The 19,921-nt window shown below is 42.0% G+C and overlaps 1 protein-coding gene across 1 annotated transcript; it reads right to left on the bottom strand.

Moving 5' to 3' along the window:
* Nucleotides 1-239: 239 nt before the first annotated feature.
* On the bottom strand, nucleotides 240-19,674 carry LOC124697129 (disease resistance protein RGA5-like). Its single transcript, XM_047229762.1, has 7 exons — nucleotides 19,587-19,674; nucleotides 11,996-12,866; nucleotides 11,522-11,905; nucleotides 9,797-11,425; nucleotides 9,648-9,691; nucleotides 9,348-9,553; nucleotides 240-305 (listed from the first exon to the last, which is right to left on the bottom strand). Exons 1-7 carry the CDS (start codon nucleotides 19,672-19,674, stop codon nucleotides 240-242), a joined length of 3,288 nt encoding a protein of 1,095 aa, XP_047085718.1.
* Between the last annotated feature and the right edge of the window lie 247 nt (nucleotides 19,675-19,921).

Below are 19,921 nucleotides of genomic sequence, written 5' to 3'. Positions count from 1 at the left end.
AACATGGTTTTCCACAAACTAATACATAGTTTGAACCATGGTTGACACCATTGCAAAATAATTAAACCTAACTAGGTTGATCATTGCAGGTTTCGTGTGTTCGCTGCCAAGAAAGAACACTTGCAGAGACACCCAGTCACCCAAACTGGAAAATCCAGCTGGTGAGGGTGCACTGTTGGTTCTTACAGGAAGAACATCCAAAAACATACGTGCCTATTTTCGCTGCGAAGAAAGAACACTCAATCATCGTCCTCCTCAGCGTTGTCGCCGTGGTAATGGCGGTGGCCGCGCGTCTCGGCGAACAACTTGAAGTAAAACAAGGATCATGTTATAGAAATGTGAGCATACCTGAAACATAGCATATTTATCTCAATGTCAGTGAAATGTGCTTCTCTTAGAGCCATGAGGGGTGATACCATGAGAGAAACACGGCATTCTCTGAAGAAAAATTTCTTCTAAAAGTACTTCATTTAATACCTCTCGTTGTAGACCCTATTAAAGAATATCAAATTTGCCGTGTTTAAAAAGGGACCTATTGGTGTCATGAAATAGAGGTATGACTTCCCTCAAAACTATACAGTCAATAGTGACTTGTCATACGGTCCAGCTCATGTGAAATCAATTTTTTTAGCAATTATTTTAATGTCTAGAGATCAGAAACGAATTAACAAAGTTCCAATTTATTTGTTGGACAATGAACATATCAAATCCAAAGAGCAAAAATATATTTTGGTACTTTGCAGAGCAAAATTAAATGCAGCGACCTTGACATTTTGTGAAGCACTTAGTAGCAAAAACAAATGTGAGAGTTAACTGTTGATTACCAGTGCAGACGATGAGGTCCACGCGTTGTTGTGCAGCCACGGAATCCACACCGTGTGAGTCACTATCAATTTTGATAGCCCATCATCTGCAGCTGTAGTGCTTTGCCGAAGCGATCAGCTAATGTAGCATGTAACTCCACGGGGCAGGGACGGTTACAGCTATAGCGGTGCTATCCGGTTCCAGGGGCCGACGGCGCGGAGATCTAACTCCTGACGCGGCTAACATGGTCGTCCTTTGACAGCGGCCTCTGTCAGCGAGCGGCGATGGCGCGAGGTTAACGGCTTCACCGGATCGCACGTAGCCCTCTGCATGTTCTGGCCGTAGACTGGTGAGCGAGGAGCGGAAGGCGGCGGCGTATCTGCCGGAGAGAGTAGAATCTGCGGCGGCAGCCTGCTTCACCGTCAGAGGGCGGCATCTTGGTCCGCTTCTAAGGAGCGGTGCGTGTGGGGCGAGAGCATCTCCAGTCGCGTCCCCCCCCCCGAACCGTCTCCTAAATGGCGCCGGATCGATTGTTTGGGGACGTGTTTTGGTCGTGTCGTGTTTGGGACGTCCCCAAACATTAAAATACTTTTTTAAATTTTTTGCATTTTTATTTTTTTTGACACAAAATACAGTGGGGAAGGCCCCCACTGCGTCATTTTCATATATAGTGCAAAAAAGATGGCATGGTTATATACAAATGGTGGGCAAGGTAAAAAAAGAGAAGAAGTAAAAAATAAAAATAGAAAAAAATTACAAAGTGTCGATCCATGCTTGCATTCCTTCCTTTAAGCTTGGTTTAACCCTGTGCCTAATCTCCTGGATAGTTGCTTTGAAAAAGTTGTAACATCCCTGGATACTTCTTTGTTCATTCTCAAATATAATCATGTTTCTGTGATTCCATATACTCCAACATCCAGCCATCATGGCTATTTTGAAGAAAGGGTTAGCCCGATCTGATAGAATTGTCCAAGATCATGTCAATTAGTTGGAGGTCTGTGTTCCATTCCTCACCTATTTTCCACCAGATAACCTGACTGAAATCACATGAGAAAAAAAGATGTGCAAGTGTTTCTTCGGCATTCTCCATACACAACACACATTTGCTGGATTGTAGTTGAAATTTTTTCCTGGATAGCAGGTCTCTTGTATTGAGTCTGTCTTGCAAGAGAAGCCAGAAAAAGAATTTATGTTTTGGTAGACAAGGTGACTTCCAAATCCATTTGAAGGGTTTAGGTGAAGGTGGTGCTTTGATCAAATCTCTATACACTTTACTGGTAGAAAATTTATTTCCTCCAGTAGTAAGCTTCCATATGTCATGAGAGTTGCTGCTGTCTATGATGGAGTTGATGGCCATGTGTAGATCATTAATTTGATGTGCCACCAGAGATAGAGGTAATTGGAAATGATCATATAATTCATCCAGATTTAGGTGTTTTACCTGCTGTAAAGTAATTTCCTTATTCTTTGCAAAGGAATGTAACTGAGGGAAACTTTCATGCAGCACATTATCATTCCATTTGTCGGTCCAGAGCATAATAGATTTTCCTGATTGTGGTATACAAGTGGTAAGCTGCTTGAATATCTGAATGTGAGATAGACAATTTTTCCACCAAAAGGATCCTCTGTTATTCTTAAAAATCTTGGATAAACCTTCATTGTAATAAGCTCTCCATAAAAGATTCACCCATGGTATGTTTTGATGATTGTAGAATTTGAATAGATTCTTGATCAAGAGCGCTTTATTGTGTTCTCTCAGATTTAAAACACCCAAACCACCTGACTCTTTTGTCCTGCAAACTTTATCCCATTTGACCAAGCATTTCCCTTTAGAGCTCTTCTCAATATATTTTCCATGCCAAAGGAATGTTCTGATTGATTTTTCAATATGATCTGGATGGGTATAATGTACTTTTAAGGCACACATGATAAAGTTTGGCATTGCTGAGATAACCGATTTGATAACCACCAGTCTGGAACAGTGAGATAATAAGTTTGATAGCCCTGCTAGTCTTCTGTCTACTTTAGTAACCATAGGTGTTAGGTCCTCAATGGTAGGTTTAGTAGTCCCCATGGGTAGTCCCAAGTATGTAAATGGCATAGATTCCTTCTTACATCCAAATAAAATCGCTAGCTCATTGCATCTATCATAAGAAATATTGATTGGTACCATAGAAGATTTATGGTAATTAATTTTGAGACCTGTAGCTTCAGTAAAATCTTCCAGTATCCGTTTGAGTTCTACAATCTGTGTTGGTTCTGCTGGCATGATTAACAACGTGTCGTCAGCATATTGTAATATTGGATAACTCTGACCATAAGATTCATCAATAGGCAGGGAGATGATATTATTTTTCCATGCATGGTTGATAATTATCTAGAGTAGTTCAGCAGCTGCTACAAATAATAGAGGAGATAGTGGGTCGTCTTGTCTTACCCCCCTCTTACATATGATGTTTTTACTTGGTACTCCATTTAGAATAATAGAGGTGGAGGCTGTGGTTAGTATCAACTTGATCCAGAATAAGAATTTATCTCCAAAACCCATGTGCTTGAGCATAATGAGAACAACACTATGTTCTACAAGATCAAACGCTTTTTCGAAATCTAGCTTGATAATAATGATCTCTTTTTTTGGATTTGTGGCAAATATGGAGGTACTCAAATGCCCAGGCTATGCAGTCTTGAATTGTTCTGCTTTTGATGAAGCCATATTGATTACTATGAATCAAAGGTATAATAACATCTTGAACCCTGTTGGCAATTAATTTTGTCAAAACCTTCAGTGCCATGGTGACAAGGGAGATAGGTCTGAAATCTGAGGGATAAATAGGGCATCTGACTTTTGGTATTAGTGTGATGTATGCAGTATTGATACTGCTAAGATCCAAATTTCCATCATAAAAATTGTTGCACATATTGTAAAACTGATGCTTCATAATATTCCAAAAAAAATTCATGAAGAGACCATTAAATCTATCAGGTCCAGGGGCTTTGTCATTTGGCATACGTTTGATGATATTATCTATTTCCTCAGTAGAAAAAGGGATTTCCGCAATACTTAAATCTTGTGGAGAGATCATGTTTTGCAGGTCAAAATGCCAAGTGGTGTCCACTAATTGTCATAGCCTTCCTTTAAATGAGTTCCATAAAATAGCAGCTTTGCTTTCATGATCAGTAAATTCAATATCTTATTCATTCTTCAGTACTGCAATGAGGTTGTGCCTGTAGTTTCTGGTGGCCACAATATGGAAAAATTTTGTATTCTCATTTCCTAACTTTGCCCAACTGATATTAGCTCTTTTTCTCCAATAAATCCTCTTAGCCTCCAATAATTTGGCCAAGTGTTTCTTGATAATATTTCTGAATTTTTTTCCATATGAGTGAGAAGTCTCTGCTCCTCAATCCCATCTAAGAGAGCTAATACATAACTGCAGTTGTCCATAATACCTGACAATTTAGATATAGATTGGAACATGGTTTTCCACAAACTAATACATAGTTTGAACCATGGTTGACACAAATATAAAAGATTGCAAAAATACTAAATCTAACTAGACTGGGCATCGAAGGTTTCGTGTGTTCGCTGCCAAGAAAGAACACTTGAGGCACACCTAGTCACCCAAACTGGAAAATCCAGCTGGTGAGGGTGCCCCTGTTGGTTCTTCCGAGGAAGAACATCCATAAACCTTTGTGCATTTTTTCGCTGCGAAGAAAACAACACTCTTCAATCGTCTTCCTCCTCAGCGCTGTCACCATGGTAGTTCCGGCGGCAATGCGTCTCGTCGAACAGCTTGACGCTCACATCCCTGTCGCCGAAGTAGGAGAACACGAGCATGAAGCCGGCTTCGAGGCGGTGGTAGTGCGCGAACTTCTCCCAGTCGATGTGGAGGTACATCTTACCGCAGGCGTCGTAGATCACGTCGATGATCCACCGGCAGCAGTGGCAGCCATCCTCTCGCAGATGCAGCGAGCCCGAGTGCTCATCGTCGGCGACGAACTCGGCGAAGTCGTCCGACAACCTTTGGATGCCGTGTGGGTCGCCATTGAGGACGACGATGAACTCGAACAACACGGGCCCCTCCTCGTCCTGCTTGTCCGACGATGAGGACGACGATGGCGTCGCAGGCGACGGCGAGCGTGCAGCTCTGCCGCGGCCACGACCACGACCACGGCCGCGAGCTCAGCCTCTACCTCTACCAGCCATGGCGTCGACTCTTCAGATGGTGGCGTCTAGGGTTGGGGAGAAAGGCGCTAGGGTTTGTGTGTGAGAGGGACGATGAGAGGCGGGCATTTTTTTATAGGCCGGAGGGAGGCGGGGGAGCGGTGGCGCTTATTAACGCCGGCACGTAGAGCTAGGCGGTGACGAGATGCTTCGCTGCGCCCCTGCGGGAACTGCACCGTCGCTGCGCGCCAATAATTTCCATCGCGAGGTAGGCGACGGTTAGGTTAAATTTCAATGTGCCGCTGACGGGTCAGCCCTGCCACTCCCCGCCTCGCTTTTCGATGCGTCTGGCGTCCCCGGTGCGTCCCCTGTGGGGCGAGGACAGGCTCGGGACGCCGGACACCGTATCGGGGCGCCGGACAAAAAGCGGCTTTGGGGAACGCGGATGGGAACTTTTTTTGTTTGGCGCGCCCCAAATCGTTTTGGGGGACGGTTTGGGGGACGCGACTGGAGATGCTCTAATGTCATAAAGTTTGATAAATCATATATATGAACATGTCAACATCTATAACATCAAACAAATATAGTACCAAATATATTTTATAATAATTCAAAATCATTTAGAAAGTTTAACTTTGACTAAAGCTACAATGCAGGGTAAGCTCCGGGGAAATCCCATCTTTCTGAAAAAATCCCAATCCACCGGGATCTCCTGGCCGCCGCTGGTGGTGGCGCTGTTGAAAGCGGTGAGGGTGAGGATGGTGCTTCCCTATGGTTCTTCATCGCACGGAGAGGTGGCGCTCGTGGGTCACGCATGGTTTGGCGAAAACTGCTGTCGGTGGCAGCCATCCCCCCGCAGATGCAGCGAGTGAACAAATTTGTAACATATATCATTTACTATATATTTTATCAATTTTTTTAGGGCAGTTCAAATTTTGAATTTAAAATACGGTCGTGAAACTTACAATAAGGTTTATTCACAAGCTGTATGCTCAAATCATAAGAAATGTTCCTAAATTGCATAATGCAATACATATGATTTACTGGATTGTTTTCATTTATTCTAGGCAGTTTGAATTTTGAGACATTTCAGCCTTTAGCAGGATTTCAGCATCGTATTCCACTATTTTTAGTTATTTTATCTTTACTTGTAATACTCCAGACTGTAGGTCTTTTATTTTTATACTACCGCAACCTAAAATATTTACTAACTTAACCGTCAAAAAGTAATACGTTAATAGGTATGGTATAGCCCACGAGAACATCTTATAGAAGGGAATAGGCGAATCTTTTACTAAGAAATCAAGTGGAAAGTGCATAACAATATAAAGCTATTTTATAGAATTTGTTTCATACCACTAGAAAACCGTCGAATTACAGCACGAGCCTACAAAGCTACTTAAAATAAATATTTGCCTTGTTCAGTTTTTTTTTTTTTTTTTTTTTTTCTTTAGACCAGTCTAGTTTTTGTTTCAGAACCACCCGATAGTTGCTTTATAGAATCCATCGCGTTTTCTTGTTTGCTCACTAATTGCACATATATTTAACGCCACTTGTATTGCAAGGGCTCAGGTGCTGGCTGGCTCTCTTTTGTAGGAGTGCAACTTAGGTGAAAGAAATTATTGTTATGAGCCTTTGCATGTGGCTTTGGGACGAGGAGTTCACGCATGCACCTGAAGTACATATTCAGAAGTGATGTGTGGAAACTTCGTAGGTTGTAGTAGTTTATGTTCCACTTTAAATTTATTTTTGTGTTGGTCTTGGGACCAAAATTCCGTGACATTTTCTGGGTGTTCAGTTGATGTTTGTATTTTAATTTTCTTTTATTATTTAAAAAATTTGTTACCCGTGGCAATACACGGATGTTTTACTATTACTTATATAAAAAAATGAGGTAGTTGTCAGCAGATAGTCAATAATATTTGTTGGTCCGTATCCACAACTAGCTGAAACCTTTTATTCAAAAAATATGATGAAAATCATCATAAATTTGTAATTGTGATGAATTTGCTATGTTCATTTTTTATTATTGATGATAGATTTTCAAAACTTTTCTAAGTATCACACTCAAATTGGAAAGAATTTTTTTTATTTGAGTGTAAAGTTTTGGACAAAATATTTTACGTGTGACGTGTGACGAGGTTGTATGGTTCTCATATGATTTCATGGGACTCATATTTTATGTTAGTTGATATAAATTGATATATTAGCTATAACATGATATTGATATCCATAAATTTAGAAACATGTTTCTTGGTCAATTCGATGCCGTTAAATTTCCGAGTGCCACCATTCTAGGTCCAACAAAATAATACAAGTCGGATGTTTCTTAATGTATTTTCTATTTTTTATAATAAAAATATATTAGTACCAAGAAGATATCAACTTACACCCGCCTCTGCAACAACATAATGACTAGAACAAGTCTAGACACTAGGGATGCGGACATCTAAAAGCAAAAGAAAAAAAAACACCAAAATAAGAAGGGACTAGTAGCATCAATAACACAAATAGTGGTGACAACACCTCGGCTTCAGAATGGCTTCTCCAAACATAATTCTTTCGATCTGGTACGAGTACTCCTTTGAATCTTCTTGACCCTGACATGAGCATGTGAGATGAACCCTTTAGCCTCCTCGTCCCCAAGTATAGATGGAGCCCTAAATTTGCATCTGTCGTGATTTGAACCCAGAAGCTAGGTTTGTTCATCCAGTCCCAACCAGTTGAGCTAGGCTCATTTCCTTATAACAACGGGGGGAGAATTTTACTTCCAAACCTCATTACCAAGCCTTCTCGGGATAAATTGCACGAGTACCTGAAAAACTTGGTCTTCAAGTATAAATAGATACCTAAATTCGAATCCAAGAGAATTTGAATCTGGTGTTCACTCCCCCAACCAACCGAGCTTAGCTAACTTACTTCCCACGGAATAATCTCTAGACAAAGGATCCTTTGTTGTAGTTTCCAAGGAGTTATAAAGGGCATGTATCCCAAGCTTGTCATCATTTACGGAGACGATTGGATAGCTTAGACAATCTCCACCGCTAACCCCCAAATAGTCGTCGGAAGGGACGCCGGTACTGCTGTATGGGGGGCACCGGCAGTGCATCCTCCATTTGGGGACGCTGTTCCCACATCGACGCCTCCCAAATGGCGGCCCCCAATATTTTTCTCTCTTTTTACAATATTTTGAAATAACATATCAATCACATTTTATTCATACAATCACACAAATAAAATTAAATTATTCATACAATCAATCAAACAAATAGAATTAAATTATTCATACAATCAATCAAATAAATAGTACTTAAATTATTCATACAGGTAAACAAATAGAAATAAAATCATGCATTGTTGGCTGCTCCTCTCATCGCCCACAAATGCGCAGCTAGATCGACATTCAGCTGTGCATGGACACCGGCATCTCGAATTTCATTGTGCATATGAAGAAAAGCAGCAAATTCTTGGGGTATATGCTCTACCTCACCTAGTGGCCCTTGATAATCAAATGGATGATCATCCTGCAGTGCGTCGCGCTCGCTCTCAATGATCATGTTGTGCATGATCACATATGCGTTCATCACCTCCCACATCTGTGCCTCAGACCAAGTGAGAGCAGGGTACCTGACAATGGCGAAACGCTGCTGAAGCACCCCAAAAGCACACTCAACATCCTTGCGTGCTGCTTCCTGGCATGTTGCAAAATAGGCTTCCATCTCGTTTGATGGAGAGGGAATTGTTTTCACAAATGTAGCATACGTCGGGTAGATACCATCAGCTAGATAGTACCCCTTGTTGTATGCGTGGCCGTTTACCTCAAAGTTCACAGTAGGAGCTTGTCCCTCAGCTAGCCTGGCAAACACTGGAGAGCGCTGCAGCACGAGGTTGATATCATTATTTGTTTCTACCATGCCAAAAAATGCATGCCAAATCCAAAGCTCATGGTCTGCCACCGCCTCAAGAATGACACTGCACTCACCAGTATTGCCCCTATAGATCCCCTGCCAAGCAAAAGAGCAATTCTTCCAGCCCCAATGCATACAGTCAATGCTTCCGAGCATCCCAGGAAACCCTCTTGCTGCATCCTTTTGCAGGATCCGAGTTATATCATCTTAGTCAGTCGGCGGTGTCTATTGCAAGCAGGGGGCGCGGCGGCGATGGCGACAGTAGCGATCTAGAGGGGTGAGAGTCGGCTCGGGCGTGTGTAGGAGGTGGGAAATCGGTGTGTATGGCTGCCAGGCGGAGCCCACGCTCATTTTCAGATGTGCCGCGAGGTGCCGGCGTGCCCAATTCGCGACCTTGGCGAAGGGGCCGGCACGGGGTTGCCAGCGATTCTATTGGGCTCCAAAATTGGCCGGCGCCGTTTGGGACGCACCGGTGCGAGCACATTTTCGCTGCCGGTCCCCAAAATGTTACCGGAGCCGCTATCGGGGGCGCCGGTGGAGATGCTCTTAGAGACATCCTTCCTGGAGAAAATAGATCCGCCCTTCATTGTCTTATTATCCTTCCTGGAATGGCCGGGCTCCTTCTCCCGGTCCCATCCGAAGTATACGAGCCCCTTCTTTAGTGCCGTGCTTGCTCCTGCTGGTTTTGGGACAAAAATTATTTCACCAAGTGGACAAAGATTCATCAACTTTTTCATGAAACACCTCTATCACCACCAGAAAAAACATACCTTGAAAGTGTAGAAGCGCAGAGAACTTGGATGACCTTGAAATCCTGATAACAACAACCATTTAGCTACTTCGTTATAAAATGAAGAATTAAAACAATTTAACTGAAGAATCGAAATTGGATAAGGATGCTAAGGAACAACGGTAGTACCTTCTTCTACCAGCTGCTCTCTTACGTATCTTGCTGTTGTATGGTTCTTCCAGGATCTCATCTTGCTTGTTGTCACATTCATCTGGTTGTGTTTTGCTGGATTCACTTGGTTCTTCCTCCAGAATCTCAGCTCGTCTAGTGCTCTCGTCACCACACGAACTATGATCCACCAGCTGCATGTTGATTGTTGGATTGCTTGGATGATTACTAAAGACGGTCCTGGAGGCAAACTCTAGATCAGCAGCTGCTGCACCACCAAATTTTGCAGAGATCTCTCTAAGTCCTGGCATATGCTCGATTGTGATTAATGCAGTACCACGTTCCAAAGTGCTCTGTTTCGAAAAAGAGAGCAAAGAAAGTCTGTCCATTGGTGGGATGGCATCGAAAACTAGCTTGAGCTTCGTGAGGTTAGGCATTGAATCCGCCTCAAATTTTAGCTGAGCTATACCAGTCGTGCACCTCAACTTGAAGTACTTGAGAACTGAGAACCCGGCCCCCGTATCAAAGATGATCATGTGAAGGGGCGCCGTCTCCACATACAGCGACAGAGCAGTGAGGGAAGGCAATGCTCTGAGAACTTCAAGTTGATATATTTCCTTCACTGCGATCTTCAAAATGCATAGGTTGGCAAGTTCTTTAACCCACGTAGGAATTCGTGAGAATAAGATGCCGCAGTGTGGCGAGAATTCAAATCTCTGGAGATGGCGGGGATGTTCCACTATTTCCAATGAAATTGGTAGGTATGAAGTGAGAGGAAACACAAGCTCTTTAACTGCCGAGGATCCATGTGCCACTACAATAGTTTTCAGGAAGCGGTGTACTCTGAATAGAGAAACCAGAAATCCCATGATATACTTCTCCTCGTACGGACCTCTACAGAGACAAGAAAGATGAAGATCCTGCAGGCAGTAGTTCAGCGTGAGAGCTCTCATATCGACGTACCAATCTGGCAGATTTCGCTCAGAGAGAAGGCTGAGGTGCAATAATCTTGGGAGATGGACATTCCTTAGAAGAATGACTGTTGCCTCCGAAATATCAAGTGTTTCCAACAATTTTAGCCCATGGTTTGGAAGTTCTATGCATACATCACATGCAATCTTCAAATATCTCAGTTGAAACAGTTCCGAAATCCTGGTGAGGTCTATACGGTCATGGCCATCGCCATGGCCATGACCAGATAGTTGAAGGTTTAGAACACGAAGAAGCTTGAACTCTCTAATACAAGATATACATTTGAATAATCCAAAGAAAGTGAGGGACCGAACTTGTGACTTTCTGATGTTTGCTGGCGTCTTGCCATATTTTGCATCGCCAAAGAGGAGAGATAATCTACGGGCCTTATGAGAAAGTGGCACATTTCTTCGGCCATAGTCTACCGCGACAGTGAAATTCTCTTCCGCAGAATTGTGTGCGATAATATCATGTACCATGTCATGAACCATGCAGGAAACCACCTCGTTGTTGTGGTTCACACATATAGGCTGGATGAATCTTCTGCCAATAAGTTGATTCAGATAGCTTTGTGCAGCTTCATACATGTCTTGACCTTCTGGTATATGGATAAAACATTCAGCCATCCATTGCTTCACCAAATCATCCTTCCAGAATTTGTAGCCCGCTGGATACATACTAAGGTACAGCAAACAAGTCTTCAAATAATGAGGGAGATTATTGAAGCTCAGGTTCAGTGCTTGTCTCGTTCTTTCTGAAGAAGAGTTTGCTGACGAACAAGAGCTTAACGAATGATATATGTATGCCAATAGACCAGTTGATATGATAGGCTGGCTTGCTACAAGACTAGCTATGCTGATTGTTGCTAGCGGCAAACCCCCACATGTTTCAACAATTTTCTCCAAAACCTCTTTGAACTGCTCAGGGCAATGATTTTCAGAGCCAAAAAGTCTGCCAAAGAAAAGTTTTCTTGAGTGATCATCATCTAGGGGTTTCATCTCAAAGACATGCCCTGACTGGTAACTGCAACATGTCAATGCGACGTCTTCAATCTGTGTAGTTGTTATTATTCTGCTACCATGACTACCATTTGGAAAAGCATGACTAATAATATCCCATACTGACGTAGCCCATACATCATCAAGAATAATTAAGTACCTGCATGCAAATAATTAACTCATATTGGTGTTTGGGCAACAGGAGATTTTAATTTTAATTTTTCTGAAGAAAATGTCACAATAGTACTACCTTTTATCTTGTAGATATTTCTTGATATTTTCAATGAGGACAACCTCCTTACAATCTTGTGGCGGATGCTGTTTCTGGAGTTGCAAGAGCATGTCACTGAAAGTTCTCTTCATATCAGGTTTCTTGGAGACTCGAATAAAAGCTCGACAATTGTACTGCCTCCCGAATTTGTCGTAAAACACTCTGGCAAGTGTAGTTTTACCAAGACAAGCAGATCCAAGAATAGATGCCACCCTGAGCTGCTGGTCCCCATCGTTAGCCAGTGAGTTGACGAAGTCGTTCATCCGGCCATCGATTACTGTGTCGGCAGTTTCTTCATATGGCGTAGGAAGAAGCATAGGGCCAAGGGGCACAAACCTACGCCTCAAGGCGCTACAAGAATGGAGACCGTACCTCTGGTGCCGTCCAATCGCCTCCTGGACATTCATCCTGAATTCTGATAGCGTTTGTTCAATCTTGTGGTCGTCCCACTTGGGCTTCTTGAGAGTCTTGGCATGGCTGAAGCATTTGCCGAGGGACCTGGTGGTCTTGATGTTGTTGGCAACAAGGGAATGATCTTCCGGCTGCACAGATAATAAGCTGTTGACATAATCCTCCATGTCGTAAGACAGGTCTCGCGCCTCATTCATCCAGCACTTGGCCGTCGCCGGAGGGTCCTCCACCTCTGACAGTTCATCAAGGTAGGAGGTTATCTCTTCAACATCATGTTTGAGAAGGCGCATTTCGTTCTCGACCCTACTGGAGAAGCGTCTCTCAACAGGAGCTAGAAGCAGTAAGCTCAACTTCCCAACAAGGGGTCTCATGGCGCCCAGCGAAGCACTGATGATTACCCCTGTCTCGCCAATTTTGCCTATGCTTCGGATGGAAACATCTATAAAAAAAGGTTAATTGACAAATAATGTTTACTGTCAACAAACTAATAAGAATAGACATAAGCCCAAAATAAAGTTCAAACATCTGTGGAAAGCTAGAGTTCCACCCTAAAATAAAAATTTGGTTATGCTTGATTTGGCACAATCTATTATATACTAAAAACATCATCAAATTATTTATAAACAGTTAGATCTAAAATTTACGGTTAGAGTTTAAAAAAAAGCTGTAACGTAACTATTTAGTTCGTTTGACACGATCCACAAGATAAACGGCTACCATACCAAGTCACGTAACATAAATATTTCTAAAGGTAACATTTATATTCCCTACAAAATCTCACGTGGCCTTGTTTCAAACGATTTATAGTTTCGTCTGGATTTATTTGAATTGCTTAAAATTGACATAATTATAGATATACTAGAAAATTCCGTCTATTAAAAATATTTCTCAGTGGTAATCGGAATAAAATGCTACTAGTAAGATCAATTTTCAGAAATACCGAGCAAGAAAAAAATGCCAACAACTAACAATATATTGATAACTTCTATGGTTTAATTAGGTTATATGCCATAAGGGAAGTAGGAAATACAAAGGATTGGGTTCCGTCGATTAGTGGAATTGCTTAATTTTATTTGGATGATTTGGATTCTTAGATATTTATTGAATCCACTAGAATTTGTAAGAATTCAATTGGAGCCTATTTTGTAGGAAAATTGTAGCACTAAAAATATTGTCTACATTCCTATCTTTTTTCTATGAATGACATTTGGATTCTTAAGATTTTCAATTGGACCACCATGGTGCCCAGGCACCATACATCATGACCGTACAATTACATCGTGGGTGCCAGATTACATCACAAGTGTATAAAGGAGAGAAAAACACTTTCCAAATATCAACAGGAGAGAGAATGCACTTTTCAATTATCAGAACAGAGACAAATCACTTCCCAGTCTGCTGTGCAGGTTTCTTTTTATGATTCATGGTGCACCAGTTAGTTTACCTATAATGTATCAGAAGATACCTAATCCCACGATTTTCAACTCCTATATTCCAATGAAATTCCTCTTAAATGAAAGAACACGCTACAATTTCTATATACCTACCCGTTGTTTTCCACCCTGTAATGTCGACATGCATAAAAAGTTAGTTAGTAGCATATTTAAAATGATTAAAGATGATGGTCTCGCATTTGTGAGGGCCACCATGCTAGTCTATTATATACTACTAAAAGCATAATACAAGGATTTATTATATACTAAAAGCATAATACATGGATTTAAAATAGAGACACCACATTAGTCCACATCATCATAATTATTTTAACCGTTAGATCTATAATTTACGATTATGATTTACCAAGGGATTACGTCGGGGGTCTAAAATAGAGACACCACATTAATCCACATCATCATAATTATTTTAACGATTAGATATGTAATTTACGGTTAGGATTTACCGAGGGATTACATAACTTTATTAAACCATAACGTGTGCATATGTACAGCGGAACATCAATGTGTCAAAGAAAAAAATTAATGTAACCTGCTTCAGATAGTATCAACGGACTCACGGTTAGGAAAACAAACAAATCCGTTGTCATCGTCTCCTGGCTCCTAGCGCAGAGCTCCACGCTTCCAAAAAGAAATCTCACGGGTTGAGTTGATAATTGTTGGCATGAGACGGATAAGCTTGCACCACAAATTCAATACTCTATCACCATGTTGGCATGGTGATCTGAAGTATTGCATATTTTGCAACCTTCGTGCGGACGCATCAGATCCTATCCATGCGACTGCCAAGGAGCACAACTAGCTACGCATGCATATTTCAACATTCTAGCAAGGTAGTCTATCCCGTGCGTGCCTTTCAAGCGTGTTCGGCCGACCACCATCTTGCATACAGTTTTGGTTGGCGGTGACCGTGCTGCCGCCCGTCGTTCTGAATGTCCGGTGGCAAAACATGTCCGGTCGACCGCCGTTTTGCATACAGATCAACGGGCGGTGACCACTCTGCCGCTGGTCACCACGAATGTCTGGCGGCATGTTACCTCTCCCTCTCGCGTATAGATTTGTTTCTTCATCAATGAGGATAAATATCGCTATACGGAGTTTCAATTCAATCATTTCTCAGGGAAAAATCAAGTATTATGCGGTGGATATCCTAAACAAACAACACATTAGTTCCTGATGATAGACACATTGTCAAACCTTCCACAATCGATGGATACACATGTTAACCATGTAGTATTTATTGTCAAAGTGTTCAACTATATTTTCATGTGAATTGGTCAAGGATTACAGGAGGAAAAATGCTTGGTAATTCAATGCTTGAAGTGAAATAAGTTATTTATTAGTTAAAATTTCTTGGTTGTCTGGTTAATATAATTGATGAAATCATAAATTCACCTCTCAACATCTAATAAAATCTGAAAGAAACCGCGAAGATCGAATCTTTTTAGAATCCATCGAAAGAAGAATATTGTAAGTATGGTAGTAAATTTTAAGATTTAGTCCTTAGAAATTCAAATGTTCTACGCAACAAAAAGTCCTTAGAAATTCAAATGTTACAAAAAAAATTCATTACCTACCAAATTTCTATTTTTTCTTAGATTGAGAGCCTATTATATATGGTCACGTAGTGAACACAATTAACTAAAATTGCACAAAAAATCATCAAGTATTTTTTGACACACTAAAGATAGTGCCCCCGCATTTACGAGGGCCACCCTGCTAGTTATATACTAAAAGCACAATGCGAGGTGGTCTATTTCGGGACGTGGTGTTAATCCAAGTTATCTTAATTATTTATATAGTTGGATCCAAAATTGTGGCTAGAATTTTAAATCACACTGTAAAATTTACGTAACAAATATGACTCATTCGTGCCAACTAATACAACACGCTGGGTCCAACACGTAGAGACGTGGTCTGACGTGCCGGCTGAGATTAAAATATGTTACACTAGAAAAAAAAAACTCCACAACCGAGAAGTCCAGGATAGGAAAGAGAAATCATGTTTATTGTTAAGAAATCATGTTTATTGTTAAATAATAACCGAAGCAGATTTTCGGCCCCACACATGTGACAACGTGTTAAAATAAAAAAGACGCTGTGTGGCTAGGATAATGTACTCTCGCCCGACAGAATTCTGTAACACATCTGAACTTTTCATAGGTTTCCTAGACAATGTTACCGCTGAGCTAGAAATTTTTTTGGGACTCGAAGATCTGAACCACCACGTACATCAAGTTCCCAGCTATTTGGTTTCTCCCTCTAATTATATAGGGTACGCAGACTATACTAAGATAAGATCACACACCAAAGAAACCACTAAACCATTTACCAAAAAAAACCACTAGACCATTAAAAAAAGAAAATCTAATATATGTACACTGATGCAATTGACCAGATGCAAGTAGCACATAAACTAAATTATGAATTATATTTGACCAGATGCAAATGACATGTAAACTACGATCTTTAAAATTTTAGCTGTCTCGGTAGGAAATTTTAAATATCAATCACTTCTACCCAGAATATAAAACATCACTGCTACCTATTCGAGCTTGATCATCAAATAATATCTAATTATGTAACATTTCATTAACAAGAACATGTTTCAAAATTACCTATAAGTGTAAATTTTGTACCCCAAGATTAAAAATTAAATCATATAACTCATTTTCATGAAGAGTTAAACTTTCCAACTGTTTTAAATGAAAATTTACAACACAAGACTGAAATTATATGTGATAAAGATGAACCAATCTTAACATAGCATTCCTAAGTTCGTCGAAGAAAGAAAGAAAAATGATGGTGTAGCTACAATAATTCAAGTTTGATGATTAAACCATGTCACCATATAATAATGTATAATAAGATGTTGTAGTTGTCTTATTAAGGTAGGGTGTATAAATTAATACGAAGTGAAACGATCACGATGAAATAAATGCAATCTATGATAGGATTAGTCACTTAGAGAGCACGTACTAAAACTTTACTTATATAGTCACGCGCGTATGCCTTTTTTGAAATAGTCGTGTTTTAGCAAAAAAAACTTGCAAATTTGTATGAATTCATTTCATTGAGCTAATAAATATATGCCAATGCAAAATTGTAAGTCACCCGTCCACGTAATGGCATCTTGGATATACCTCTGAGTCTCTCAATTGTTGGCTTGCCTTCCTCGTTACGTGTGAGTGGGTGTGTCGAAGTGAATAAGTGGATTACATAGGACATGGTGTTTTGGCTCATAGGTCTAGATGCACCTATTTAAAAAGTGCATTTTAAATTTATTTTAAATTGTTGAAAAATTATGAAGAATTTTTTTTGATGCACATTTGGATATTTTATGTTCATTTACAAAAGTTTGTGAAAAAAAAACATTTTGTGTGACCTACGTAAAAAAAGATAAAAACATTTCACGTAAAAAGCTATTTTGAATCAACGAAAATTGCCTTTTTTGCACAACACATAAAAATGTCATTTCATTGGGAAACTTAGTATGGCAACCTTTTTGTATGCGTTCTAATTGGATGGAGCTGGTGTGCTCTAGAATCTAGTTACGGGTGGTCTCAGGTTTAGCTAAGCTTTGTGCCTTAACTTTTGCACTTAATTAGTAGGTTTTTTCTCTCATTTTGCTCTCTTTTCTTTTGATCTATCGTTGTTTGTTTAAAAATGGTTTGACAAAAAAAATATTAATATTACGAAGATACCAATTACACACAGCCTCTACAACAACGCAGTTTCTTATTAGCAATACTGAAGAACTACAGAAAAGAAAGAAGAACTACAGTGATCCATTCCTTGTAACACGGACAAAATATCACCAAGATAGGATCATAAATCCATTCTTCTCCAAAACCGACACCTTCAGAAAGGAAGAAGTGCACAGGCGCCGTCATCACTCTGATCATCGACCATAGGTTTTTACACCGAAAAAAGTTCCTGCTCACAAAACAATGCTTTCAACACGACCATTGCCACACAACCAATTAAAATCAAATCTTAGATTTCATCCTGCAAATTTAGACACTGAATTTTCTCCTATATTATTGCCTCCACTTGCCAATGCCCTCCACATGGCCGTTATCTTTGGATAGTGGAACCCAGAGCATCTGTTTCATTTGAAAAAATAAGAGCAAGCTGCAGCAGTAAGAGCATCTCCAACAGACGCGGCAAAAGGCGTGCGCGGCGGTGCCAGTTTGGCGCGCGTGGGTGCCTGCATGAAACTTCAGCGGACGCGCGAAAATGGCGTGCGCGTTAAATTTTTTACCACGCCCTCGCTTTTGCGCTATCCCGCACGGGAAACTTGCCGTGTTGACTACCACGCGCTCTATAAACGCGACGTGCGTGCGCACGCCAACCGCCTGAACTTTCCGCGTGTCGCTCCGCCTCTGCCTCTCTCTCTCCACCGCTTTGCCTCCCACGCCAGCGTTCCACCTCCGGCTCCGGCAAGATGCCCCCACGCCGCCGCTCCGCCTCCGGCTACCGCGGCCAAGCGGCCGCTTCGACGCGGAGATCCGCTCCGGCGAGGAGCGCATCCATCTCGGGACGTTCGACACCGCGCATGAGGCGGCGCGGGCCTACGACGCCTTCGCCTGGCGCCTCGGCCGCTCCCGACGGCAGATGAACTTTCACGACGTCTGGACGCGGGAGCAGGCGGAGCAGCTCCCGCTGCCATCACCGGTCATTACGCGCGAGCAGCAGCGGCACCGACGGGAGCTCGAGCAGCGCCTCCTCATCGTCGAGTGCGACGAGCGCCTCCGCCTCGAGTGGGCGCGCCAGTTTCCCGAAGACGTCGCGTTCTACGCGCAGAAGGAGGCGGGCGAAGGCGGCGGCAGCGGCGAAGAAAAAGGCAAGCCGCGAGAAGCGCCAGGCGGAGTCCGCAGCGAGGAAGGCGGCGAGGAGGAAGGAGGAGAAGAAAAAAGGCGCAGGGCCGTCCACCATCATCCTCTCCTCCTCCTCCTCCTCCTCCTCCTCCTCCTCCTCCTCCTCCTCCTCCTCCTCCTTCGAGTGGACTTCGACGCCGGTGTCCGACACTACTCCGAGCAGCCACTCGTCGGACTACGACTGAAATTCGGAGTAGGATTAGAGTAGTTTAAAATAAAATGTCGCGCCGTATCGTCGAACTTTTAATATATTTCGTATTTTCAATTAAATTTCCGTATTTTTTTTATTTGTTTGATTTATTTTGAAACGAAAACGGTCGAAGTAGCGGTTCGCGCCGCGCGCTGCATAATGGCGCGCCCGGTGGAGGAGCATTTTTTCCGCCCGACCATGCGCCGTAAAATGCCGCTTCCGGCATGAAAACTTTCACCGCAGCGCGCGCTATCTGTTTATAGCGCGCTGCAACCTAAGTGTACCGCGCCGATATATGGCGCGCGTGTTGGAGATGCTCTAAGGCAGCAGTGACCATCTTTCCATTAACGCCGGCTGTATAGAAGTGAGCATGGTCTCTGCTGCAGGCGGAGCAGTGAAGTTCAGGCAAACTAGCGGCCGTAGAGGGAGGACAGTGTCACTGGGGTGACGGCGACGAATTGAGCGTGAGGGGGGAGCAAGAGCTACGTAGTACTAGAGAGAGGAAACTTGAGCTCATCGATGGAGGAAGATGTCCCTCAGTTTTCATGGCAAAATGGTTGCCGAAATCATGTTACGGTGAGAAACTTCAGAGAGGAGTGCATACTGTGCATGCGGTGAAAGAAAAAAATAGTTACTGAGTTGTAAGCTAGGAGGAGAACCTGGATCGGAAAAGACGAACTTGTTCACTTGAGGAGATTCCTTGATCTCCTCTACCATCTCCATCTCCATACTAGCCCCCTCCCTCGCAGCTCCTTTAATTTCTCGGCCCTCTCAGTCCTAACTCTCCCAAGAATAAATCATCCCGTCCTTCCATGGGCAGCCTGATCAGATACACCCATCATAGCATTTAACTAAGCAAATGGACAGAAGCATGGGTCGGTGAATGAAATTGATTAACGCAGATGCAGGATTGAAAATATAATAAAATAACCCAGACGCTATACAAAAGGACAACTGTTAATTTGTTATT

This window comes from Lolium rigidum, chromosome 3 (genome assembly GCF_022539505.1).
Source record: "Lolium rigidum isolate FL_2022 chromosome 3, APGP_CSIRO_Lrig_0.1, whole genome shotgun sequence".
NCBI classification, from domain to species: domain Eukaryota; kingdom Viridiplantae; phylum Streptophyta; class Magnoliopsida; order Poales; family Poaceae; genus Lolium; species Lolium rigidum.
The sequence above is the reverse complement of the archived record's forward strand: the minus strand, read 5'-3'. Positions and strand labels throughout refer to the sequence as shown.